Below are 27,681 nucleotides of genomic sequence, written 5' to 3' on the forward strand. Positions count from 1 at the left end.
GCTGTATGAGACAGGGTAAAATATGCACTCACTACTTACTGGCAGAATCTTGTTCTGTTTAAAAGATGCAGTATGTCTTTATGCTGGCCAATTGAAATTGTTACATAAAAATAATAAACTTTTGCTAAAGTTCGACTTACAAACATTATTTTAGGACATTTGACACTGAAACTAAGATAGCAGCTAAAAATGACAGCATTTTGAAATGTCTGGAACTTTCCCGTAGCTACAATGCTGCAATGTTGACTACCCATTTGAGGAAGATGGAAGGACGCAAACAAGATAACTAGCTATAAAAACATGTCCAAAAACAAAACCAAACAATAAACAGATCATGTAAAGTTATGACAATAAATTTAAATAGATTAGGCACAATAACAAAAAATCATAGAAAAGATACCAACAGACTAGGTTGGAAAAAGTAGAGAGAAACTGTTTCCTCCAGCAAGTAGGCCATTAGACCAATTTAGAATAACTGGCAAAAGGACGAGAGGGGACATTAGGATTGTTTTTCTGTCACCAGTTCTAGCGATCTGGAATGCACAACTGAAGGCCTGAAATCAGAATTCATGGTTTAGGAGCTTTCAGGACAGACTGGCCATGTGTGTGAAGCAGACTAACTTGTAGGGTTAAGGGGACAAAACCAGTGCTGGATTAAATTGGAGAAAGAGTCTATATGAGTACAACAGGTTGAATATCTGCTTCTCTGTTCAAAGTCTATATAAGGGGGCCAAAAATTACTTCCTTTTTGCAAATGGAGTAATTTAAAAGTTTCAAATCCACCACCCGTCTTTTTGAGGCATTGTGTTTACTTGTGCTGCAGTTCAGCTGATGCAGCTGATCACTTTTAACACACTCTTCATGTGAAATCCTAACCAATGACTGTTGTCAAACTCAGCTCCCAGAGCAGAATCACATCTAAATCTGATCCTATCCACATATAACCTTCAATGAACTGTTAACATTTTCCTCCGCTTGAGCTTGACTAACTAGAGAACAAGGCATCATTTGACCTTGTAAGTGATCAAGCAAACCCAGCAAAAGTGGAGTCAATGAGAACCAGGGGGAAATTCTTTACTGGTTTAAGTTAGACTTAGCACAAAGGAAGGTACTTAGGTTGTTGGGTTTCAAGCATCCCCATCCCAGGAGATCAATTCAGGACTTCCTCAGGGCAATGTCGTAAGCCCAACCAGCGTTATCTACTGCAACAATGACCGCCCCTCTATCAGAAAGGAGGTTGTGCACTGACAATTCCACAATGTTCAGCACCATTTACGACTCCTCAAATACTGAAACAACCACTTGGTCCACATGCTGCAAGATCTGGACAACACTCAGATCAGGGCTGTTAAATGGTAAATAACATTCACACCACTCAAGTGCAAGGCAATGACCATCTCTAACAAATGAGAATTCAACAATCATCCCTTGATATTCAAAAATGCTATTAATAACCCCTCTACAATCAACGGCCTGGGGGCTACCATTGACCGGAAATTGAAGTAGATTAGCCACATAAATACTGTGATTGTAACAGCAGGTTAGAGGCTAGGATTTCTGTGATGACAAATTAACTTCCTGACTCCTAAAGTCTGACAACATCTACACCACGCAAGTCAGGAGTGTGATGGAATACTGCTCACTAACCTGTATAAGTGAAGGTCCAACAATGCTCAAGAAGTTCAACACTATCCAGGACAAAACAGCATTCTTGACTGGCATCCCATTCAACACTTTCAGCAGTCATTTCCTTTGTTATCAACATGGCAGCATTTGTGTACCATCTACAAGATGCTTGACAATTCACCAAAGCTCCTTAGACAGCACTTTCCAAACTGTGGCATCTACTACCTAAAAGATAGGGACAGCAGATATGTGGGAACACCATCACCTGAAAGTTCTCTTCATTCCACACAGCATGCTGACTCGGAGCCATATTGTTGTTCCTTCACTGTCACTGGTTCATAATCCTGGATCTTCTCAAACAGCAATGCAGATGTACCTACACCACATGGGCTGTAGCTCACAAGAAAGCAGCTCACAATTAGGCAGTTAGAGATATGGAATAAATGCTAACATAGTCAGCAATACCTATGAATCCCATGAAATAAAAATCAGACTGAGTAAATTAGTGAGCTATGATTTCTCTAGCACACCAGACAGTTTTTTTTTCAAATGTTTCAAAAGCAGTCGCATTAAAAGCCTTGACAGCTTGATTGTTCCTTTTGATAGCTGTTTTTCTATTAACACACATTAATGTCTACTTTCAATAATTCCAAAGGCCAGTTTACCTCTCTCAAAGGTCACTGCAGCTTTTCCAAAAAGTAGCCTTATCTCTCCAGAAGGGTGAGCCACCACCCCCAAAGAATTCCCCAAAGTTTCAACCTGCAGCTTTTGCTGCAAAATGTGTGTGAAATGCAACCCAGCCCCAGGAAAATGTGAGATGCCATATCCGAGACAGGATTTCCAAATTTTGGCCTACTCTTCCATTTTCACAATAGCAGAGGGGCTCTCCATTGTGGTGAAAATCCAGATTACTGACTCATGCTGACCATTAGAAAAGCACAAAGATATAGATTTTTGTTAGGCAAAGGTATGAAGAATTATAGACTAAAAAGGATATGTAGAATTGACATGGACATAAGCTATCACACAGTAGAACAGCAAGCAGTATGGAGGAGCTGTTGTGCAGCTGCTACATTTGCCTGCATAATAACAATGAAATGACTTCAAATGAATCCACTGTATGTGTAGAACTATGGAACATTTCTGAGTCATCATGTGACATATATAACTGAAAAGCTTTTTTTTTAAAAGTAATATTTACCTCATAATTTTCTAGGCGTGGTCTCATCAAGGTTGTATACAGACTGACATTTTTACTGGGTTGAAGTGAATGCTTTTTTTTAAAGTAGCAAGTTATGAATGAACCATTTTTTTTAAACACACGGTACTGCCACTATGGTTCAATACAGTGGTTGTATGGACATGGAAATGTCATAGCTTGACATGAATGTTTTGAGGGATGATACGGATTGTGGGGTTAAAATTCAAAACATACACATTCAAAACATACACTTCACACTGAGAAGAATTTTAAAGAAATTTTAGTACCCTCATTCTGGACTGGAGTAGACAATTGGATAAAACTCTCACCGACTCTGCCTTTCTCACAAGAAAAAGTGTTCTCCATCACAAATGCACCAGTGACGTACATCCCGTTCTAATGTCAACTCTCCATCAATTTAGTAACCAACTAGAAATGAACTGAGGACACTTTTGCTTCATAAGATTTGCAACAACTCTCAGAATTGACTGCCTAAACTAGAAGACAGAGATGGAAATGTGTTGCTGGAAAAGCGCAGCAGGTCAGGCAGCATCTAGGGAACAGGAGAATCGACGTTTCGGGCATTAGCCCTTCTTCAGGAATGAAGAAGGGCTAATGCCCGAAACGTCGATTCTCTTGTTCCCTAGATGCTGCCTGACCTGCTGCGCTTTTCCAGCAACACATTTCCATCTCTGATCTCCAGCATCTGCAGACCTCACTTTCTCCTCAAAGATTTAAACTAGAAGACAGAAAAGACTTCAATCCAGTTATTCAGACGTACATTTGAGACAGAATCAAGAAATTTTAAAAATCTGTTCCCATGACACTACTCTGTCCCCACATTTACAAAACTACTAATAAGTTTCAGATGATCATGAAAGGGACAGCAGTTGTCACTGACTATTTCTAGCTCAAACAATTTCTTGCCTAGCTTCTCAGAATGTTCCCCAAAGATAATGGAGTGGGAAATGTTGGAAATATCTCTTTGGACATGATGTAATTAAATACTTTTATCTTTAGATAACAAAAATATAATGCCAGAGCACGTGAGCTTACTTTTAAAAGAACCCAGCTCAATTTGAGAACTTTGCTTGCTTGTAAATAGCATTTACTAACCTTGTGGTTTCCATAAAAATTGAAATGTTAATATGCAGTGCTGCAAAGTATTACTGTGAAAAATACAGTACACATAAATACTGCAATATTTTCAGTATGGAGGAACAAAGATTGGCAGATTCAAGGGTGAGAAATTTAGATTATTTGTTGACTTTCATCCAGCATATAGGAACATAGGAATCGGACAAGGCTATTCAATGCCTCATGCCTGTTTCACCATTTAATGACTGATCTGTGTCTCAACTTCATAAATTTGCCTTTGGCCCATATTCCTTAATATCTTTGCTTAAGAAAAAAAACCCATCTCAGATTTAGAATTGACAACTGATCTAGCATCCATTGCTGTTTGTGAAGTCAGTTCCAAATGTCTACCATCCTGTATGTGCAGAAGTGCTTCCGAACAGCTCTCCTAACTGGTCTAAATAGTTCTAGAATCTCCAACTAATGGGAATAGTTTATCTTCATCTACCCTATATTTTCCTGTTAATACAATGAAGACTTAAATCAAATTGCATGTCAATCTTCTAAATTCTAGAGAAAACAGGTCTAATTTGTATCATCTCTCCTCATAAATTAATCCCTGAAATCCAGGTGTCAGTAAAATGAATGAATCTTGGAAGGACCAAAATAATAACAAACATTGTTTGCAGTAATTTTGTGTAAAACTCTCCTGGATTTAATTTCTACAAGAAATATTCATCAGCCTATCTGAAATCTCAAGGATGCACAAAGTGTCAAATAATAGTTAGTAACAACGGAACGGTAGTCAATGCCTTCAACTGAGAAACGAACGAGGCAAAATAGGTGAAGAAAAAATGTGTTGCTTACCTGACACTGAAATCATATGAACAAGAGGCCAACATGGATGCATGAAATGGAGAAAACTGCAGAGAAGAATAGTAGCATTAGCTTATATTATGAATGTGACATTTCTGATATGATGTATTTAAACAGATTGATACTTCAATTATACATACAATCCATCATATTTAAGCTTGATACATCCAAACTATTTTGTGTGTGTATTATTTCTGGGGTACTTTTAATTTTTCAGATTTAAAAGTGTAATATTAAAAAAAGAGATTTCGTTTTTGAAAAAATTCAGACAGTAAAACAGCTGGACAGCAAAAATGCTCAAGAAAGTGTCATGAGGCAAGCACTTTTCTGAAAATCATATTCAAATGTTCAATGCAGGGTAGCACGATGGCTTAGTGGTTAGCATTGCTGCTTCACAGTGCCAGGGACCTGGGTTCAATTCCACCTTTGGACAACTCTGTGTGGTGTTTGCACATTCTCCCCATGCCCGAGAGGGTTTCCTTCGGGTGCTCTAGTTTCCTCCTACAGTCCAAAGATTTGCAGGTTTAGGTGGATTGGCCATGGGACATGTGGGGTTACAGGGATTGGGAAAGGGGTGAGTCTGGGGTGTGACGCTCTTCGGAAAGTCGCTGTGGATTTGATACGCCGAAAGACCTGCTTCCACTCTGTTGGGATTCTATGGTGCTCTGATGCTTTGAGATACTGTACTTACATCTCTCTTTCCTTTTAAGCCATACCTTAGGTCCATCATGGTGTCTGTCAAATTCATGATACGTTATGTTATCAGTGAGGGGTATGTTCCTGTTGAAATTCTTGACATCTTACTTCATTAGTGTAAGAACTGCAGAATAGGAAATTTCTGTCTTAAGTTCAGGCTGGGTCACATTGGTCAGGATGTGCACAGAACTAGAGAGGCTGCTTGGACTGGTATAATAAGTGACTGGGATTCTAGGATTTCTGAATCCACTCTCGGGTTTTCCAATTTTCAACAGTACCACGTTAAGGTGCTGATTGATTCGGGTCACAAACCCCCACCCTACATTTCAGACCTGGCTGATTCTATTGCAGGGAAAGGCATATTCCAGTCCCCTGCAATTTCCATGGAGTTGGGCAGGCTTATGAAAGAGTTGAAACTTTATTGCTGGAACAGCACAGCAGGTCAGGCAGCATCCAGGGAACAGGAGATTCGACGTTTCGGGCACAGGCCCTTCTTCAGGAATGAGCAGAGAGTGTTCAGCAGGAGAAGATAAAAGGTAGGGAGGAGGGACTTGGAGGAGGGGAGTTGGAAATGTGATAGGTGGAAAGAGGTCAAGGTGAGGGTGATAGGTCGGAGTAGGGTGGAGGCGGAGAGGTCAAGAAGAAGACTGCAGGTCAGGAAGGCGGTGCCGGGCTGGAAGGATCCGGCTGAGACAAGGTGGGGGGAGGGGGGATGAAGAAACTGGTGAAGTCCAAGTTCATCCCCTGCGGTTGGAGGGTTCCCAGTCGGAAGATAAGACGCTCCTCCTCCGACCGTCGGGTTGTTGTGGTTTGGCGGTGGATGAGTCCAATGACCTGCATATCCTCGGTGGAGTGGGAGGGGGAGTTGAAATGCTGTGCCACAGGTTGGTTGGGTTGGTTCGTCCGGGTGGCCCAGAGGTGCTCCCTGAATCGCTCCGCAAGTAGGCGGCCTGTCTCCCCAATATAGAGGAGGCCACACCGGCTGCAGCGGATGCAGTAGATGATGTGGGTGGAGGTGCAGGTGAATCTGTGGCGGATATGGAAGTTTCCCTTGGGGCCTTGGAGAGAAGTGAGGGGGGAGGTGTGGGCGCAAGTGTTGCACCTCCTGCGGTTGCAAGGGAAGGTGCCGGGAGTGGTGGTTGGGTCGGTGGGGGGTGTGGATCTGACAAGGGAGTCGCGGAGGGAGTGGTCTCTACGGAAAGCTGATAGGGGAGGGGAGGGAAATATATCCTTGGTGCTGGGGTCTGTTTGGAGGTGGCGGAAGTGACGGCGGATGATGCGCTGTACATGGAGATTGGTGGGGTGGTAGGTGAGGACCAGTGGGGTTCTGTCCTGGTGGCGGTTGGAGGGGCGGGGCTCAAGGGCGGAGGAGCGGGAAGTGGAGGAGATGCGGTGGAGGGCACCGTCGACCACGTCGGGGGGGAAATTGCGGTCCTTGAAGAAGGAGGCCATCTGTGTTGTACGTATTTTGAACTGGTCCTCCTGGGAGCAGATGCGGCGGAGACGAAGGAATTGGGAGAATGGGATGGCGTTTTTACAGGGGGCAGGATGGGAGGAGGTGTAGTCCAGGTAGCTGTGGGAGTCGGTTACAGGGGGCAGGATGGGAGGTTATGAAAGAGTAAAGATTCATGGCACCTCACAGCTGTCATAAACCAGAGCCTGTTTAATAGAACCTTTTGCAAGGTCTTACCCATTCCTTTCAATTCCAGATTCTACCCAAACCCTATAACCCTCTCAGAAGCTCCATGTCAAGCTATCATACTTTCACATCCATTCAAACACTGTATTGAACCAATAAATCTTAGAATGACAGTAGTATGTGTTACAAATGCTTTTAAAAGGAAATAATTATTCAGTCATAGCTTCCCACTTGCTTTAAAAAAAATTTACACCAAAACCCATAAAAAGATCAATCTGTATACAGCCTTAATGAGACCACACCTAGAGAACTGTGTACAGTTTTGGTCTCCCTACCCAAGGAAGTTTATACTGGCCACAGAAGAAGTATAACAAAGGTACACTATACTGACTCTTGGAATGATGAGATTGTCGTATGAGAAGTCTGCATTCTGTAGAATTTAGAAGAATGAAAGGTGACTTCTTTGAATCATATAATATTCATATAAGTTTACAGGGTGGATGCAGACAGGATATGATCCTTGGCTATGGTCTAGACCAAGAAAGTCTCAGTCTAAGAGGCAGGCTGTTTAGGACTGAGACAAAAAGGAATTTATTCACGCCAAGACTAAGGAATCTTTGTAATTGTCTACCCCAAAAGGCTGTGGAAATTAATTCACTGAACATGCTTAAGACAGAGATCGATTGATTTCTTGATATTAAAGGCTTCAAGAGATATATGGATTATGCAGGATGTTGATGTGGATCATCCACGATCCTGAATGATGGAGTGGAGTCAAGGGGCTGAATATCATACTCCGGCTTATTTTTGATGTACTCCTAAGGTAAAGGTAGAAACTGCAAACATTTAAAATATCTGTCTTCCATAAATTAACACAAATTAGCACAAATTGATAGCACAAATTAGTCAGCCAGCACAGTCAGTCAATCAAGCAACATTTTCTCTGGGGGTCAATAATTGCAAAAGACTAACGGCTGTCAACGCTCTCAGCCAAGAGAAAAATATTGCTCGACTGTTAGTATAGTTTAGAGAGCTTGTCGTGTCAATTCCACAACAGTAATTATGCAAAATGAGGAGGTTTCAAATGTTTGCAGTTTCTGAAATTGGTACTTTAAAGGCTCTGGATGCCCATGGTCCCTCATCCCTGCTATAAGTGATTTACCCAACATTCCTCATGTCCACCTTCCTGCCATTTTCCAAAACCCATGATTCCCCAACAGAACAAGAATACATCTATATCAGTCTTAAATATAACAAGGATTCTGCCCCCACAGCTCTCTGTGACAAGGAGCTCCAAACATTCACGATCACTTGAGCGAAAAAAACCCATCCTCATCCCAATCTTAAATTGGCGTCCTTTTATTCTGAGACTATGTCCTTGGTCCTAGACTTTCACATGAGGGGAAACCATCCTCTCAATACTTACCCTGTCAAGCCTCCAAGAATCCTATATATTTCAATGAGATTATTGCTTATTCTTCTAAACTCCATAAGACAATCCCACCTTACCAGGAATCATCCTAGTGAGCATTCTCTGAACTGCCTCCAATGAAATAACATGTTTCCTTAAATAAGGGTACAAAAACTGCTCACAGCAGTGTTCCAGATGTGGTCTCACTAGCATCTTGCACAGTTGCAGTGAGACTTCCGAGCTGTTATACTCCAAACCCCGTGAAATAAGGGCCAATATTTCATTGGCTGTCCTGATTACCTGCTGCACCTCTGTGGTAGCTTTCTGTGTTCCATGCACAAGCACCCCCAAGTCCTTTTGTGATGCAGCTTTCTGCAGTTTTTCACCATTTAAAAATACTCTGTCCTTTTGTGCTTCCTTCCAAAATGAACAACTTCACATTTTCCCACATTATACTTCATTTGTCCAAATACAACATGTCTATTAGTTCCCTTCTATCCAATCTGATTGAAGCTTCCTCCAAAAACCCTCAAATTATTCAGACATCTTTTTCCTTTCATGAAGCTATGTTGATTCTGTTTCATTAAGTTATGTTTCTACAAATGTTCTACTATCACTTCCAGTACTTTTCCACATCAATACATTTCTAATACAGATGTTAGGCTAATCAGCCTACAGTTACTTGTTTTTGCCTCCCTCTCTTTTTGAATGGGGGTACCACTTTAGGAGCTTTCCAATCTTCTGGTATTTCTCCAGAATCCAGTGACTTTTGGAAAATTACAACCAGTGGATCCACTATCGCTGCAGCTACATTTTATAGAATCAAGCCTTCAGGGTCAGGAGACTTAACTGTCATCACCCCCTTTAGGTGTTGAGAAAGATTTGACCCTGACAAAGACATTGGACATGTCAAGGTGATCTGAAGTGAATCATCAAAGCAGTCAAGTATACGGATGAATAATAACAATAAACTGCAACAACGTGATAGATACGTCACCCCAGTGGAATAACCAAGCAGAAAACCATTATCGACCATCAAGAATTGCCAGATCTCATTGCTTATATAAAGTAATAAAATGTAATGTTTCCTATCCGAACATGCTTCATATAGAGGTCCACATTCTTTAAAAATTAAAAATGTATAATTGCCAGTAATCTACCAACTGGGCAGCCTAACTGTTGTACAATTGGAATTGGTGAAATCTTGAAATGAAAAATGTCACTCATTACATGAGATTTGCAGGTTTAAATAAGCTAAATTTCCTGAGCTAATGTTTCTCAAAACACGTGCACAGAATTACAAGCTTAAACAATCTAAACACTAAAACAAATTTAATGAATTGTCAGTGACAAGCTAAATGGCAGAAACAGTAAATTTACTTACTTTAACTCTCCGTATAGCATAAGTGTGGCCAACGAGATGATGTACTGGCAGTCGGATATTTCGTAGGTCCCAGCACCTTAAACTACAGTCAACTGCTCCAGTAACAAGCATATTCTGGATTAAATATAGCGGACATTTATTCTTTATACCATTTTTCCATTTTATTTTGAATCACAATACAAACAATCACCAAATTGAAATGGATTTATTTAATTGATTTCTATCTCCTTACCTGATCATATTTACTCCAGTCGCAGCTCAGTACCTCTGCTTGATGAGCAGGAATTGTTATCCTGGCTCCTCCTGCTTTTACATCCCAGACTCTTAGAGTGTTATCTCCTGAAATTATATTAACAACACACTTGACTCTTTTACTTTTGTGCATTCAAGTCAGTTTCCAAAAATATATCTGGCAAAACTTTCATTATCTATGCAATCTAACTAGATCCCAGCGATATTCATGCTGTATTGATGGTTTATTCACGATGAAATATTGAGAAAGATAAGGTGTCAGCAAGCATAATGGCATATATGAATTGTCCCAATAGAATTCACACCTAGAGATCATTCCAAACAACTGAAAAAGATTTAAAATTAATAGTATTCTTTATCAGTCCCGCCCACTCCACAGCTGATGAAAGCATTGTCAAGAGTTGGGTATACCTGGGCAGATCACCCTCTCCCATCCCTCAGACCAGCCGATGAATTTCCATTGGCATGGTGGCAGATAGGAGGCAAAGGTGAGTCATAAAGTGGCAGATATACATATTTTGCCTAAATAGGTTTTCCATCAAAGTGCTCTCAAACTTCAGTGTGGCCAGCTTGAGAGGGCACTGATGGATGCAAATCCTGGTGCAGTTGCTAGAATTGTTGCAGGTGAGTCTCACAGAATATCTGGAATAATCAGATCTACTCGCTCCTGTTCTACCCAACGTCTGTTTCTTCCCACCTGAAACCAAATGTACAGTCAAATAACAAACTGGATTTTTCAGCTTCCATGTCCTAAAAAGAATCACATATAAAGGACGGGTTGCAAAATAACGAAAAACTCAAAGTAAAAACCTACATCAACTAAAAATCTGAAGTTAATTCAATGTCTCTTAACAAATTACAAATGGAAACTTCATGCCAAAGGAAACAAAAGGCTAACATGTACTGATGACACTTCACAGAAGGTTATTTGAGACAACAAGACAGAAAAATGTGTTACTGATGGGTACATTGGAACAGATTAAATCAATTACAAAGAGTCATCAGAAAGAGTTATTTTCTGATTTTAGTCTGTGGTTGAGCAGGGATGTCTACAATCATGACAGCTTAAAGAGAAATGGAGAGTTTCCTGACTGAATACTGGAGAAAAGACTCCTAAAGTAATCTCATGTCCTGGAGAATAATAAAAGCATGAGGAGAATTAAAGTAAATTCTGAAGATCAATGGCATATCTTATGTTGGCTCCAGAAGAACTGAAATAGCTCTTGATATTCTGGACAGTATAGGGAAACTCTTGAATTGAATTAATAAAAACAGAAAATGATTTGTTAATATTTTGAGGCTTAATGAATAAGGATTTGAAATACAAGGTTAAATTAGCAGTTCTTGTTTAGTTTGAATCTTGTAAAGCAAATTTTTTATGTTTAAAATGTGAAATTTTGTGTTATAGATTTATCAGCTACTAACTAGACACCTGAATTTCTTTTTTAAAACAAGTGGTCTACCTTGAGAACACAACACCGTCTTTAACTTCTGCATTTGGTTTTGACTTGCCAATAGGAAATCTGAAGCCAAAAGTAATGGTCCCAATTTTCACTCATGGATTCAGTGTGCAGAGGTGGCAGAATACTCAGGTCCATAAAATCCATCTTTTAAAATGGCTTTTCTGCCATTTGGATTTCTGGTCTGAATGGAAGCATAGGGACTAGAAGTCACAGAATGGCTAGAGTGCAGAAAGAGGCCATTTGGCTCATTTGAGTCTGCACTGACCCTCTGAAAAGCATCCCACCCTATCCCCAGAACTCTATATTTATCATGGCTAATCCAACTAGTCTGCACAACCCTGGACACCACAGGTCTATTTAGCATGGCCAATCCACCTAACCTGCACATTTTTGGACTGTGGGAGGAAACCGGAGCACCCGGCAGAAACTCACGTAGACACGGGAAGAATGTCTGTGTGAAGTCTGCACAGTCACTGAAGGTTGGGTTCAAACCTGGGCCCCTGGTCCTGTGAGGCAGCAGTGCTAACCACTGTGTCACCCTGCCGCCCAAAGTCAGGAAAGATGATCCCAGAAAATCTAAAGAGGCTGCCAGCTGTAGAAGTAAGCTGAGCAAACGGCTAACCTCAGGGAAACAGCACTGTCCAAAGTTTAAAAACCAAGAATTAAACATGAACCATCTCTCCAGTCCTCATGCCTTACAGTCACATGGTTCATGCCAACCCATGTCACTTCATACTTTCCATCTATTTTATGGCCTATCATGCTACAGATGTCAATGTATGCCACCCAAACAACTTCTCTGGCCCTTTGTGCTCCCAATGTTGAGGCACACTCTTTAAACAATCCCTATGGCCTATCATGTCAAGTTATGTTATGCACAAACCACTATGGCTCCTCTAAAATTCTGTGCAAAGGTAATACTCTCTACCCATCCCCATAGTCCTAAAATCCTCCTTGGCAAGTTAAGCTTCGACACTATCTCCCATGGTTCATCATATTCTTTACGCCACAGTACATCCCACATGGTTTGGTATAGCCCCCATGTCAACTTAGTGCCATTTCATGCCAACCCATATACCTCGGCCAATGAATAAGATCTCAAGGTATTGTAAAAACGCTATCCATTATCCGAACAATCCGTTATCCAAACTCTTAGTTGTCTGAACAAAATACTCCCCGCCCGTCTCGTTCGGATAATTGAGGTTGTGCTGTATTCTAATTCATCCAGTAGTATCCACCATCAGCATTCCTTAGGAGCTAATACAGCAGAGATATGATAAAGTCCTATTAAATAAAGCTCTGAAAATATACTGCAGACTTCACTGTAATAGACCAAATACTCTAATTAATAAACAAAACCATTGACTTCATTTACGTTCCTTCAACTAAATAAAATATCTTAATACAAATATCCCTTCAAACATTTTCTATACATGTATCTATCCAAGTATTTCTTAAATGTTGTAATTGTACCCAAGTTCACTAGTTCCTCAGGAAATTCATTCCCCACACGAACCACCCTCTTTGTAAAATATTTGCCCCTCATGTCTTTTTCAAAACTCCCTCCTCTCATCTTGAAAATGTGTCCCCTAGTCTTGAAATCCCCCATTCTAGGGAAAAGACAACAAACATTAACTCAATCTATACCTCTCATTATTTTATAGACTGCTATCAGGTTGCATCTCAACATCATACATTCCAGTGAAAAAAGTCCAAGCCTATCCAACCTTTCTTTATAACTCAAACCTTCCATACCCAGCAACATCTTGGTAATTCTCTTCTGAACACTCTCCAGCTTAATAATATCCTACCTATAATTAGATGATCAGAACTAGACACAGTATTCCAGAAGAGACCTTACCAATGTCCAACCTGAACATGGCTTCCCAACTCCTATACTCAAAAGGTCTGAGCAAATGAAGGCAAACATGCAAAATGTCTTCTTAACCACCCTATCTATGTGATGCAAACTTCAAAGAATTACATAAGTGCACCCCTAAGTCCCTCTGTTCTACAGCACTACCCAAGGCCCTACCCTTTTTTGTTGTACTAAAATGCATTTATCCAGATTGAATTTCATCTGCCATTTTTCAGCCCATTGACCCATTTGATCAAGATCTTTTGTAATCTTAGAAAATCTTCTTCATGTCTACTATGCTGCCAATTTTGGCACCATCCACAAACCTACTAACCATACCTTCTATATTCTCATCCAAGACATTTATATAAATAACAAACAAAAGAGGACCCAGAACAGATCACTGTGGAACACCGCTGGTCACAGGCCTCCAGTCTGAAAAGCAATCCTCCACCATTACTCTATCTCCAGCTGTTTTTTTTTATAGATATTTTTATTAGAAATGTAATATTTTTACAAGTTTACAAAGATAAACAAAACTCTCAAGTACAAACATTGATATACAATTAAATCTTAAATATATAATAGCCAAAATTTAACAAAAGAAAAATACCGAGAAAGAAAAAAAAACAAAACTCAACTAACTACTAATCTAACCTACAACTAACCAGAGTGTATACTTAAGTCTCTTACATTATTCAAATAAGAGAAAGAGGAAAAGAAAAAAAACCAAAAAAAAAAACGGATAACATAGAAATTGGGTAGTGAGATACATGCTCGGAATGTGTTAACATCAAATGTAACAAAATCCGTATTCGTCCGGGATTCCTCTCCTAAGGGGCCCCGGACCAGCCAGGTTTGTAATCTCAATTAAATAAAAGCCCTTGTTAGGATAGCCGAAATATCTGTATTCATATAATTCAAGAAGGGCTGCCATATTTTATAAAATAATTCGGTCTTTCGGTGCACCATATTTGTAAGGAAGTCAAGGGGAATACATTCCATAATTAATCTGTGCCAATTTGAAAGTCCAGGGGGGCCCTCAGCCACCCAGTTTACCAAAATATTTTTCCTTGCACAGAAAGAGAGAATAGAAAATAGTCTCTTCCCGTGCATGTCCAGGGAGGGAAAGTTCGAAAAGCCCTAAAGGAGAGATACAGGGTCCACTTTAATTTCCGTTCCTAAAATTTCTGTCAGGGTACTTGCTACTTTAGTCCAGTATCTACGGATCTTATGACAGGTCCATAGGCAATGTACAAGAGTGCCCACCTCTATTTTACATTTGGGACACATTGGAGATGCTCCTGCCTTAAATTTTGCCAATCGATCCGGTGCTATATGGGCCCTATGAAGTATCTTCTGCTGGATAGCCTGAGTTCTGTTACAGATGGTGATTCTTCTGGCGTTTTCCCAAATGTCATTTCACGTTTCTATAGAGATTTCAAGTCCCAATTCCTGATCCCACGTTTTAAGCAGATTGTCCATATCTCCCGATACTTCATCATGTAGTAAATGATAAATAGTACTGATGGAGGGTACCCCCATTGCTCGTAGTACTCTACATTCTCTATCTGATTTATAAAGACTATCTAATAACGTAGTCTTCTGGATATAGTCTCGGATTTGGAAGTATCGATAGAGGCCTCCATTAGGTAATCCGAATTTCTGACGCAGCTGTTCAAAAGACATCAGGACCCCATCTTTAAATAGGTCCCCTAGACATGAGATACTCCTGGATCTCCAGAGTTTAAAAGTGGCATCTGTAAACCCCGGTTGGAATCCCCATGCTCCCACTATCGGTGCATAGGGGGATGTTTTATGTGAGTTGCCCTCATTTTGCCGCATTATATTCCAAGCTTTAATTGTGTTTAGTATTATAGGGTTTTTACAGTGATCCGTAATGATTTTCCTCTTGTCTGAAAATAAAAGGTTAATAAGTGGGCATTTTACTTGAGAAGCCTCGATGTCCAGCCAGATTGATTGTGGATCAGACAAGAGCCAATCAGCTATGTAACTTAATAGGGAACTTAACTGATATTTCCTAAAATCTGGGAAGTCCAATCCTCCCCTTGCCTGTGGAAGCTGTAGCTTCTTCAGCTTAATGAGGGGCCGTCTATGATTCCAGATAAAGGAACCCAACCAGCCATATAATTTACGTAGTGCCAGCCTCGGTAGCATCACCGGAAGCATTCTCATAGGATATAGGAGACGGGGCAGGACATTCATTTTAATTCGTGCTATTCTACCCAGCCAGGAAATTGGAAGGTCTCCCCATCGCTGGAGGTCCTGCCTTATCCTTTCCAGTAAAGTTAGCCTTGTATAACTGACCAAATACTGGGGTAATAAAAATGCCTAAATATAAGAAACCCATCTCCTGCTGTTAAGCCAATTATGTATTCAATTAGCAAGCTCATCCTGAATCCCACATGACCTAACTTTACTAATTAGTCTACCAGGGAGAACCTTGTCAAGGACTTTACTAAAATCTAAATAAACAATGCCTACTGCTCTGTCATCATCAATATTTTTGGTAACTTCCTCAAAAACTCAATCAAGTTTCTGAGACACTTGCACAAAACAATGCTGACTATCCCTAATCAATTTTTGCTTCTCTAAATGTCCAAGAATCCTATCTTTTATAATGACCTCCAACAATTTACACATTTACGCAAGTCAGACTCACAGGTCAATAGCTCCCCAGTTTCTCCTTACAACCTTTCTTGAAGAAAGGTACATCATTAGCCACCCTTTAGACATCAGGCACCTCACCCGTAGTTATCGATGATGCAAATATTTCTGTAAGGGGTCTTGTAATTTCCTCCCGTACTTCCCACACATTTTGGGATACATTAGATCATGTCCTGGAGATTTATCCACTTTTATATTCTCTAAGACTTCCCAAACATCTTCTATTGTAATGTGAACTGTTTTTAAAACAAAGTTTGTTTTTCTGCATTCTCTGGACTCCACTTCTTTGTCCACAATAAAAACTGAGTATTCATTTAGTATCTCTCCCATTTCCTGGGGTCCAAAACAAAGATGACCTCCTTGACCTTTAAGAGACCCTACTGTCTCTCTAGTTACCTTCTTGTTCTTAATGTATTCGTAGAATCTCTTCAGATTATCCTTAACTTTATCTGCCAATACTATCTCATATTCCTTCTCTAACTTCCTGATTTCTCTTAACAATGCTCCTACACTCTTTATATTGATTAAGAGATTGGATTGAACCAAGTTGTCTCCATCCAAAATAAGATTATCTTTTATTCATGACTAGAACCTCAATATCTTTATTCACCCATTGTTTCTTAATCTTAGCAGCTTTTTCCTTCACTCCAACAGGAACAAAATGCTTCTGGACTCTCACCATCACACTCTTGAATGCCTCCCACTTGTCACACATCCTTTTACCTGTGGTCAATCTAGTCCAATCAACTTGATTAATCTTCATAGGTGCTTTTAATTGTATTGACAGTCAATTTTGACTATTGTAATGAGATTGACAATAATGTGTTTATGCACTTTTTATATACTTTTATAGTGATTTTTAACTATTCCAATGGTCAACTAACCTACACTAAAGGCTACCTGACCTCCACTTAAGGGCACCTTACTTCTCCCAATGGTGTCCTGGGACCATACCTAAAAGGGAACCCTAGATATTCAAAGAAAGGTACAAAGTTCAGAACTGCGCTTACCAAATCTACAATGCACAATTCATGTTCCGCACACCAAGCCTATCAAAGTTTCACTTCAGTGGAGGCTACTGATCATGTAAATGGCCAGCCACTTAGATGAATCAACGACATGCAAGTCTCCACCCCAATCTATACCAATGAGAATGAGAAATGCCATGCTCAGGGTGGGAAATGCCATTTTCAGACTCATCTGGCACATTTTTGCCTTGATGGAGAAGAAAGCTTTAGGAGGATAAACAAATTCATTTAGGCAAGTAAGTCTTGAGGAAATATTTACAATTTTTTACAAATAGTTTAAGTTCTGGAGATCTCAGATAACTTGTACTGAGTTAGCCACTGTTGACCAAGAAATAGTGTTACCAATTGGCTCCAGAAACATTTGCCATGAGAAAGGGAATAATATGGTTGGATTTCTGCTCTTGACCAGCACCACATACTCTGCTAGAAGTGCAAATTGGAGTCTGTGCACAATTGTGAAGGCCAATTAATTAGGAAAAAATGAAAAGGAATCAGATAGACTTTTAAGGGAATGGGTAATTTGAGAGGGATGGTAAGATCTCATCACATTTCACCCAGAAGTACTGACATAAAGGACCCATTTCCCATACTCCAATTACTCTGCGAAAGAAGTATATTATTAGAATTACTTCTGGTTCAGATCATTATTTGGAAAAGAATTTCCTTACTACAGATTCTTTAAAAAAATGTTGACGAAGTATTGGTTATTGTGAATGTTCAAATCAAATTGCATGATTAAATAAATATTATGTTACATTCTAAGCATTTTGTTAACCGTACAGCAGATTAAATTGGACAAGGGAAAGAAATAGATCTTTAATAAATCTAACTGGAACTTCTCCGTGAACCACGTCAAAGATTATAATTCTTGTGGGGATTATGCAGTCTGTTTCCTAGTCAGCAGAAACACTTCTCTGCTACAGTATACCCACTGTATACAACCACCATCATCTGCAGTGACAACCAAAACCCATTTGCTGGATTGTTGCAATAATTTTTATTTAGCCTTGGCAGAATGCAGGTACATTATATGCAGTAAAATGAGACAAATATACCCAATACCAAAACTTTGTCCTTATGGGTAAATATTTACTTTTGATATAATTAGATTTTGGGATCACTTATTTGGTGGGCCAACATACATAAAAAATTAACATTCACTCAGATAAAGTGCAAATTAACCTAATTGTAGAACAGCAGCTACCTTCCAATTCAGATTGAATGATTTTAAATCATTTGAGAACTTTTAATATTTTCTGTAAAATTATTATGTTGAACATAATTTTTTATACAAGAATTCTTGAAAAACACAACATAATGAGGTTGAGAACCCAGGGCGCACACAGTGAAGATGATCATTTATTGGATTGTTTTAATAACATACTTACAATGTTGCTAGCATCTTCTTCAAAGGATTAAGATAACTTATTTTCTTAATCATGCACTGAACAAGAGAATAGGGCGGCATGGTAGCTCAGTGGTTAGCACTGCTGCCTCACAGCGCCAGGGACCTGGGTTCAATTCCCCTCTCGGGCAACTGACTGTGTGGAGTTTGCACATTCTCCCCGTGTCTGCGTGGGTTTCCTCCGGTTGCTCCGGTTTCCTCCCACAGTCCAAAAAGGTGAATTGGCCATGCTAAATTGCCCATAGTGTTAGGTGTAGGGGAATGGGTCTGGGTGGAGTGCTCTTGGGAGGGTCGGTGTGGACTAGTTGGGTTGAAGGGCCTGTTTCCACACTAAACAAAAATCGCCTTCTTCACGGCAGCAACAGCTACAGCATGTGGGGAACAGGAAATTTTATTATTGCTTCTATTTAGTTACGTTTAAATTGAATACTGTTAAATCTTGGTATCCAGGGTACATGTGGTTGTTTTAAAGTGCTGCTTTTCAATAAGCATGATTTTTTTAAAAATCAATCCATTCCTGTAGTGTTTAGACCTTGTTTAATGGGAAATAATTCCTTTATCATTGGAGACACTGTTATGCACCTTCTAAATTATAGGCAAGGTGAGGTTTAGATTAATTATGATATATAGGATGATTGAATGTAAAACAATAAATTGTAACATTTGGAAATTTTTGTTGTGGGAACATGTTCAATATAATTAACTTTAAAAATACTAAACTGTTTATATGATGTGGAGATGCCGGTATTGGACTGGAGTGCCCCTCTCTGAGGATGAAAGATCAGTCCTCAGCAGAGGTCTCACCTTCGTTCCCACACGTTCTCGGGTCAATGAATTCAATACACGGAGTGACATCGAACAATTCTTCCGCCGCCTTCGCCTCCGTGCCTTCTTCTTCAATCAAGACTCTCGCCCACCCTCTGACGACCCCTTCTCCCACCTCCAACACACCCCGTCCACCTGGACACCCCATGCTGGCCTCCTACCTGCCCTCGACCTCTTCATAGCAAACTGCCGCCGCGATATTAACCGCTACCTGAACTCCCACACCCCTCCCACCCACTCCAACCTCTCACCCTCGGAATGCGCAGCCCTCCACTCCCTCCGTTCCAACCCCAACCTCACCATCAAACCAGCTGACAAGGGAGGCGCAGTAGTAGTTTGGCGCACTGACCTTTACACCGCTGAGGCCAAACGCCAGCTCGCAGATACCTCCTCCTACCGTCCCCTTGACCATGACCCCACCCCCCACCACCAAACCATCATCTCCCAGACCATCCATAACGTCATCACCTCAGGGGACCTCCCATCCACCGCCTCCAACCTCATAGTCCCACAACCCCGCACCGCCCGTTTCTACCTCCTGCCCAAAATCCACAAACCTGACTGCCCCGGACGACCCATCGTCTCAGCCTGCTCCTGCCCAACCGAACTCATCTCGGCATACCTCGACACGGTCCTGTCCCCATTAGTCCAAGAACTCCCCACCTACGTTCGTGACACCACCCACGCCCTCCACCTCCTCCAGGATTTCCGCTTCCCCGGTCCCCAATGCCTCATCTTCACCATGGACATCCAGTCCCTGTACACCTCCATCCCCCATCACGAAGGACTCAAAGCACTCCGCTTCTTCCTTTCCCGCCGTACCACCCAGTACCCTTCCACCGACACCCTCCTTCGACTGACTGAACTGGTCCTCACCCTGAACAACTTTTCTTTCCAATCCTCCCACTTTCTCCAAACAAAAGGAGTAGCCATGGGCACCCGCATGGGCCCCAGCTATGCCTGCCTCTTCGTAGGGTATGTGGAACAATCCATCTTCCGCAACTACACCGGCCCCACCCCCCATCTTTTCCTTCGCTACATAGATGACTGTATCGGCGCTACCTCGTGCTCCCACGAGGAGGTTGAACAGTTCATCCACTACACGAACACCTTCCACCCCGACCTCAAATTCACCTGGACAGTCTCGGACTCCTCCCTCCCCTTCCTAGACCTTTCTGTTTCTATCTCAGGCGACCGAATCAACACGGACATCTACTACAAACCAACCGACTCCCACAGCTACCTGGACTACACCTCCTCCCATCCTGCCCCCTGTAAAAACGCCATCCCATTCTCCCAATTCCTTCGTCTCCGCCGCATCTGCTCCCAGGAGGACCAGTTCAAAATACGTACAACACAGATGGCCTCCTTCTTCAAGGACCGCAATTTCCCCCCCGACGTGGTCGACGGTGCCCTCCACCGCATCTCCTCCACTTCCCGCTCCTCTGCCCTTGAGCCCCACCCCTCCAACCGCCACCAGGACAGAACCCCACTGGTCCTCACCTACCACCCCACCAATCTCCATGTACAGCGCATCATCCGCCGTCACTTCCGCCACCTCCAAACAGACCCCAGCACCAAGGATATATTTCCCTCCCCTCCCCTATCAGCTTTCCGTAGAGACCACTCCCTCCGCGACTCCCTTGTCAGATCCACACCCCCCACCGACCCAACCTCCACTCCCGGCACCTTCCCTTGCAACCGCAGGAGGTGCAACACTTGCGCCCACACCTCCCCCCTCACTTCTCTCCAAGGCCCCAAAGGAAACTTCCATATCCGCCACAGATTCACCTGCACCTCCACCCACATCATCTACTGCATCCGGTGTGGCCTCCTCTATATTGGGGAGACAGGCCGCCTACTTGCGGAGCGATTCAGAGAGCACCTCTGGGCCACCCGGATGAACCAACCCAACCACCCTGTAGCACAGCATTTCAACTCCCCCTCCCACTCCACCGAGGATATGCAGGTCATTGGACATCCACCGCCAAACCACAACAACGCGACGGTCGGAGGAGGAGCGTCTTATCTACCGACTGGGAACCCTCCAACCACAGGGGATGAACTTGGACTTCACCAGTTTCTTCATCCCCCCTCCCTCCACCTTGTCTCAGCCAAATCCCTCCAGCCCGGCACCGCCTTCCTGACCTGCAGTCTTCTTCTTGACCTCTCCGCCTCCATCCTACTCCGACTTATCACCCTCACCTTGACCTCTTTCCACCTATCACATTTCCAACGCCCCTCCTCCAAGTCCCTCCTCCCTACCTTTTATCTTCTCCTGCTGAACACTCTCTGCTCATTCCTGAAGAAGGGCCTGTGCCCGAAACGTCGAATCTCCTGTTCCCTGGATGCTGCCTGACCTGCTGTGCTGTTCCAGCAATAAAGTTTCAACTTTGATCTCCAGCATCTGCAGACCTCACTTTCTCCTTGGACTGGAGTGTACAAAGTTACAAATCATACAACACCAGGTTATAGTCCAACAGGTTTATTTGGAAGTACAAGCTTTCACACTGATGCTTCTTCATCAGGTAGCTACTGGGGCAGGTATGTAGGACACAGAATTTATTCTTAAAAATCAAAAAGTGACATACAACTGACACAACATATTAGACAAACCTAAATCTTAATCACTCAGAATGGATTGCAGGTCTCGATTAATTAATATGTAAATTCGAGAATTTCTTTTAAGTCACAGCCTCAAGATAGCAAAGTTTTATCAGTGGATGAAAAAAAGTGACATCTCTGCTCAGACAATGCATTAAAGGTGTGAGGTTAGAGTCTATCTATATCGCAACCTGGAGTCAAATTGGTTTATAACATGTAGGAATTTATAAAATGTCACATTGACTGACTGTCTACAGATTGTGTGCTTTTTGAATACAATAGAATGTATTTGCAAATGCAAATTCACCCTATAGGCCTTATATGTGTGTGTGTGAGAAAGAGAGAGAGGGTAAGTGTGTGCGTGCGCGCGTGCGCGTGAGAGAGAGAGAAAGGGGGAGGGAGTGTGTGTGTGTTTGGGAGAGAAAAAGAGAGGGGTGTGTGTGCGTGTTCGGGAGAGAGGAGGGGAGGGTGTGTGGGGGGGGGGAGAGAGAAAGAGGGAGGGAGGGACGTGTGTGTATGTGGGGGGATAGTATGTGGAAATGTGATTATGTGTGTGCATGCGTGCACATGCTTGGTAGAGTGTGTGCACGAGTTTGATGGAGTATATGCCTGTGAGAGTTTATGTGTAATGATACTGGAGTCGCACAGCACTAGAGTACAACTGAAATTTGTTTCATCTTTATTACTGGGTCTAAAAATGTGAAGTCATATCTACTTTCCATTGCCAAGCTAAATCACGAACCACTCTGCTTATAACCCACATGAACTTACACCTTACAGTCTTGTGAACCTGGTTATCTGTAATGCATATCAAATGACATTTGTAAATTTGAAATTCTAGGCCTAGAATATCCTTCATCTTATCCTTTATGCTTAATCCGGATATAAATCACATGCATGGCTTAAACATTGACGATTCTTGGTTATGAACTATACTAAAGTCTCAATGACCGTTTATAATTGCTTCCGTTGGCCAAACATACCTCTGTCCATAATAATAGTCTCATCTCAGAAAGCTTTAGTATGCAAGATTCTTATAAGTATTTGGAGGTTCTCTTGAAACTGCAACCAGGTTTTCAGTTTTACAAATGAAAAGAGTAATTTACTTTTGTATGTTTCAATTTTTTCAAATTTATTTATTAGCCACACTGATATTTGTACTGTATTTTCAGCTTCATTTAATCTTTATGATAGATGTATAACTTACATTAAAAATTAAAAAGTTTCATTATTAGAGGTAATTAAACACACTGTGCCTAATGTACATAAATGATGGATGAATTGTTGAAATATTAATTAGGAAAATATGGGGCAGTTTTGGCATTTTCCTTGACCTGCTTGTTTATGCTGATTTAGCTCCATTGACACCACTGTAATGTTCTGACAACAGAATGAACACAGGCTGAGGGCACTTACAAGTCTAACTTCCAGGTTTAACATTAACTAGAAATAAGGAGTTTAATGTGCCCAGTACAAAGGGATTAATTTTTGAATATCTTCTGCAATAGCCTTCATTAAAAAATAGCTAGAAGTAGCAAATTTCCATATTGCTAAGGTGGAGTTATTGTGTTATTGATGCTTATTGGCTCATTGTCCTGCAATGAAAGATCCAGGTGAAGTTTCTTATCCAAAACCTTTCTTTATTTCATTATAACATGAACAATTTCACATCTTGCTTTCCTTTTTTGAAATTAGTAAATCAAATCAACTTATAGAGTTATGCAGCATCAAAACAAGAGCCTTCAGCCCACCATGTCTATGTCAACTAACAACCAAGCTTTACTAATCCCATTTACTTTACTTGGTCACAGTTTACTATGAGGAGAAAGTGAGGTCTGCAGATGCTGGAGATCAGAGCTGAAAATGTGTTGCTGGAAAAGCACAGCAGGTCAGGCAGCATCCAAGGAGCAGGAGAATCGACGTTTCGGGCATAAGCCCTTCTTCAGGTTTACTATGTCCCAGTATTTTAAGTATTCATCCAGATGTTTCTTAAATGTCTCTCATCTATCTGTCTCCACCATCCTTCATGCATCTATCACTCTCGGGATGAAAAATATTTCAAAGATTTCCTCTAAAAACCACTTGCTTCTTACCTTAAACCTATCCAGTCTTCGAAACATCAGCCATGGGGAAGAGATTCTCATAATCTACTCTGTCTCTCTATACCTCAATCAGACCCCTCCTCAGCCTCTTCTGCTCCAAACAACACAACCAACCTATCCAGTCTCTCCTCGTAACTGACAATTTTCACTCGAGGCAGCATCCTGATTAATCTCCTCAGCACCCTGGACAGTGCAATCACTTCCTTCTGATAGTGTGGCAACCAAAACTGCAAACAGTAGTCCATCTGTGGCCGAACCAATGTTTATAAAGTTGCAACAAGACTTTCTCGTTCCTATATTACATGCCTCAACTAATGAAGGCAAGCATCTCAAATACTTTCTTCCCCACCCCGTGTACCTTTGCTGACATCTTCAGGAATCTATGGATTTTTACACTAAAATCCCTTTGTGCCTCAGTACACCTCAGAAACCTACTATTCATTGTGAATATCTTTCCCTTATTTAAATATATGCACTTCATATTATATTGTCTCATGTTACAATGCCCTGAAATAATCATCCTTATGTCCACACAACAAAATCTAATTGATAATTAGTGCCTCAAAACTCTCAATTTGAACTTTGCATAGCTTAGTAAGGATTCTCCAATGTGATTGGTTGGATCCTTTTGGTATTGCTTGCTTACAGATCACCTCTAGAAGCACAAAGCGCTAAACAATTGCGTGTGTCTGTCCCTTGGAACAAGTATAACATTCGTGCATAGCAAGAACTTGAGAGCACAGTCTTTTAATGTGGGCAAACCATTGTGCTACAGCTTCCACACAGTTCTGATTGACCAGGAAATTATCCTGATCTTACTACCTGCTAGAGGCATATCTGAAAAATTTACAGATTAATAATCAAGCTGGTTGACTATGCTATGACATTCCTTCCTTGATTAGCAAGCCCTGAAGTGAGACTTGAACTCGGAGCTTCTGCCCCAGAGATAGGGTCACTGTGACTGCGCCTCAAGACTTCATGGCTACCAAACACAACTCTAGAAGAAAACTGCTGCCAGCTAAGAGTGAGGTGAAAAACAGTGACCTTCCTTTGTTGCTAAGGGCCATTGCTCCTTTTCAGGCACAGACCCATATGTAGCTGTATAAAGTTCAAAAACAGTTCAAGATAACCAGTCCAATTGAAGCAGATAAGAGGTATAAATAAATAATGAGAACTAATGCCAAACGAAAGAGTCAGACCAATAGGAGGGCTGATGGTGGTGAGGAGAACATTTAAATTATATTTGGTACATTTTCAGTGATTATGAGGATAAACATTATAAATATACAGAGCCAAAATATCTTATACGCCTTCAGCCCAGTAATTCCCTGCAAACATCCTGGTTCCTAAAGTCTAGTGGTGGGTATTGCATCCACATTTTTTGAGGTGCTCCGAATGGAGGAACAATAAACATTCAAATGAATTAGAAAATGGTGGGAAAACTAGAAAACCCTACTCCATCTTATTTTCATGACTTTGATAGGCTGCACTCTAATCCAGACACTGCACCTAAAAAACCTCATCCCTATCCAGGAAATTCATAATAACTTAGAGCAAAAATAGGACCTGTGCCCCATTCTTTTGAATTTTCTTGAATCCAAGAAACTGGTATTCTGATGCAATCAGGAGATTTTAACTTGTATTCAAAAGGAACTCACTACTTCACTCACTTTGGTCCCAATAAACCCAATTCCCAGCCTGAATAAAAATCATCCCTTTAATTTTTGCTCAGTACAGCTGTTTAAATCAGCAAGATTAGAATTGCATTTTTTTAATCCAGTGGATAGCTACAAAACATACTTAAAGACCATTTTGTACCAAATCTTTCAAAATAATTAGCCAATCATGTAAGCACTTGTTTTCAAGCCATGATCTCAAGACTTTCATTTGCAGCAAAGAAATTAAAACAGCACGAACATAGTTTGAGAGATGATCTGGTTCATCATATCAGTAAAACAATCTGCCGTGCGACACTGCACTGTGTTTGCACTGTGATTTGTCCACATAAATTCCTGAAATTAATTTGGCAGCTGAGTGGAAATTTATTTGTAGGAGGAGTTTTGACAGGTGATGCTCAGTGTATCTTTCTTATTTAAACCTTTTTTTTGTTAATTACACTGCTCCAAAATATCCAATGCAAACAAGGTTGAATGCGCGAGGGATACGTAGAGACAAACATCAAATATTCCATGAAACATGATGTTACCCACACGGTAATGTCATCTCCAGATTCCAGCTGGACAAGGTTAAATAATCAGAGCGCTTTCAATATCTAACAAATCCTAGGTGTGTGATTTCCAGTTGTATGCAAAGCTATAAGCAAAGCTAAAAGCAGTAAGTAGCATCTGTTATTGGGAGACACTAATGTATTCTTCCTTATTCCTTTTCATTGTCTCATTTCTCCCTCCTTTCCAAGTTAGTGGGCTGTGAGATTTTAACTTTTTCTGCCTTTCCCCAGAAAAAAAATGCAAAGGAGACACAACCATCTTAGCAATCATTAGTTATAAAATTCCTCTAAAAATTAAAGGTTTGTGGTTTTGATTCAAAACAAATTTAGAATATAAAGGAATTTGAACCACAGAAATGCACCATTCAGCCCAGACTGTGTTCCTCTTTATGTTTCACCCAAGTGTCTTCTCCACAATACTTGGTTTCAGCCTATCAACATCTATCCTTTTTTATTAGTTCACAGGACGTGAGCATCACTGGCTGGACCAATATTTATTGCCCATGCCGAATTGCCCTTGAAAAGTTGGTTTTGAACTGCTGCCTCCTTAGAAGTTCCAGAACCTTAACCCACCAGCAGTGAAGGAATGTCAGTACATGTGAGGATGATATGTGTCTTTTAGGGGTTGGCGGGGCAGTGGAATGGGGGGCAGGGCGAGAAAGGAGCGAGAGCGAGAGTTATCTTGCAGGTAATGGTACTCCCTTGTCCTGTTGTCTGTGTCTTTCTAGGCAGTAGAGGCCACAGGCTTGGAAGGTGGTCTCTGTGGAGCTTTGATAAGTTGTTGCAGTGCATCTTGTAGAGGGAGCACTCTGCTGCCACTGGGAACCCATGTTGAATAGGGTGAATGTGGACAATATTAGGTAAATACCAATCAAGCGAACAAAGCCAGAGACGAAAAGATTTTTTTCACTAAAAATACTGTGAAACCTTGAACTCTGCTTCAGAAGGCAGTGGGAGCATGCTCATTGAATATTTTTAAAGAGATAGATTCACGTTAGACAAGGGAATCAAAGGTTATCAGGTAGTTGGGAATGTGGAATTTGGAACACAAACAGACATTCAAGAAGAATAGAAAGCTAGCAAAAGTGGAAGGGTAGCACTGTCAATATTACATTTCTGCAATATATACAGATGATATTGTTTTAGTAGATCATGACGTAGAATTGGCTGGTGTAGTGATGAAGAATAATAAGAGAAATAAATTACTAGTGGGAGTGATCTACAGGACCCTGAATAGCAACCACAAAGTATACAAGAAGATATATTAGGTATTTATGATAAAGGGGCACCTAAAATAATGGATATTTTTTACCTACATA

The 27,681-nt window shown here is 41.1% G+C and overlaps 1 protein-coding gene across 1 annotated transcript in view; it reads right to left on the reverse strand.

Annotated features, from left to right (window-relative positions):
- Positions 1-27,681, reverse strand: part of pex7 (peroxisomal biogenesis factor 7) — a 91,083-nt gene that overhangs the window by 21,234 nt on the left and 42,168 nt on the right. Inside the window, exons 6-8 of the mRNA XM_043685974.2 lie at positions 10,143-10,249; positions 9,911-10,024; positions 4,772-4,827 (exon numbers count right to left, since the gene is read on the reverse strand). Coding sequence (XP_043541909.1) covers positions 4,772-4,827; positions 9,911-10,024; positions 10,143-10,249 — 277 coding nt within the window. The remainder of the gene's footprint in view (positions 1-4,771; positions 4,828-9,910; positions 10,025-10,142; positions 10,250-27,681) is intronic.

This window comes from Chiloscyllium plagiosum, unplaced genomic scaffold, assembly GCF_037043375.1.
Source record: "Chiloscyllium plagiosum isolate Xiang-an unplaced genomic scaffold, Cpla_swu_hap1 HiC_scaffold_3, whole genome shotgun sequence".
NCBI lineage: Eukaryota > Metazoa > Chordata > Chondrichthyes > Orectolobiformes > Hemiscylliidae > Chiloscyllium > Chiloscyllium plagiosum.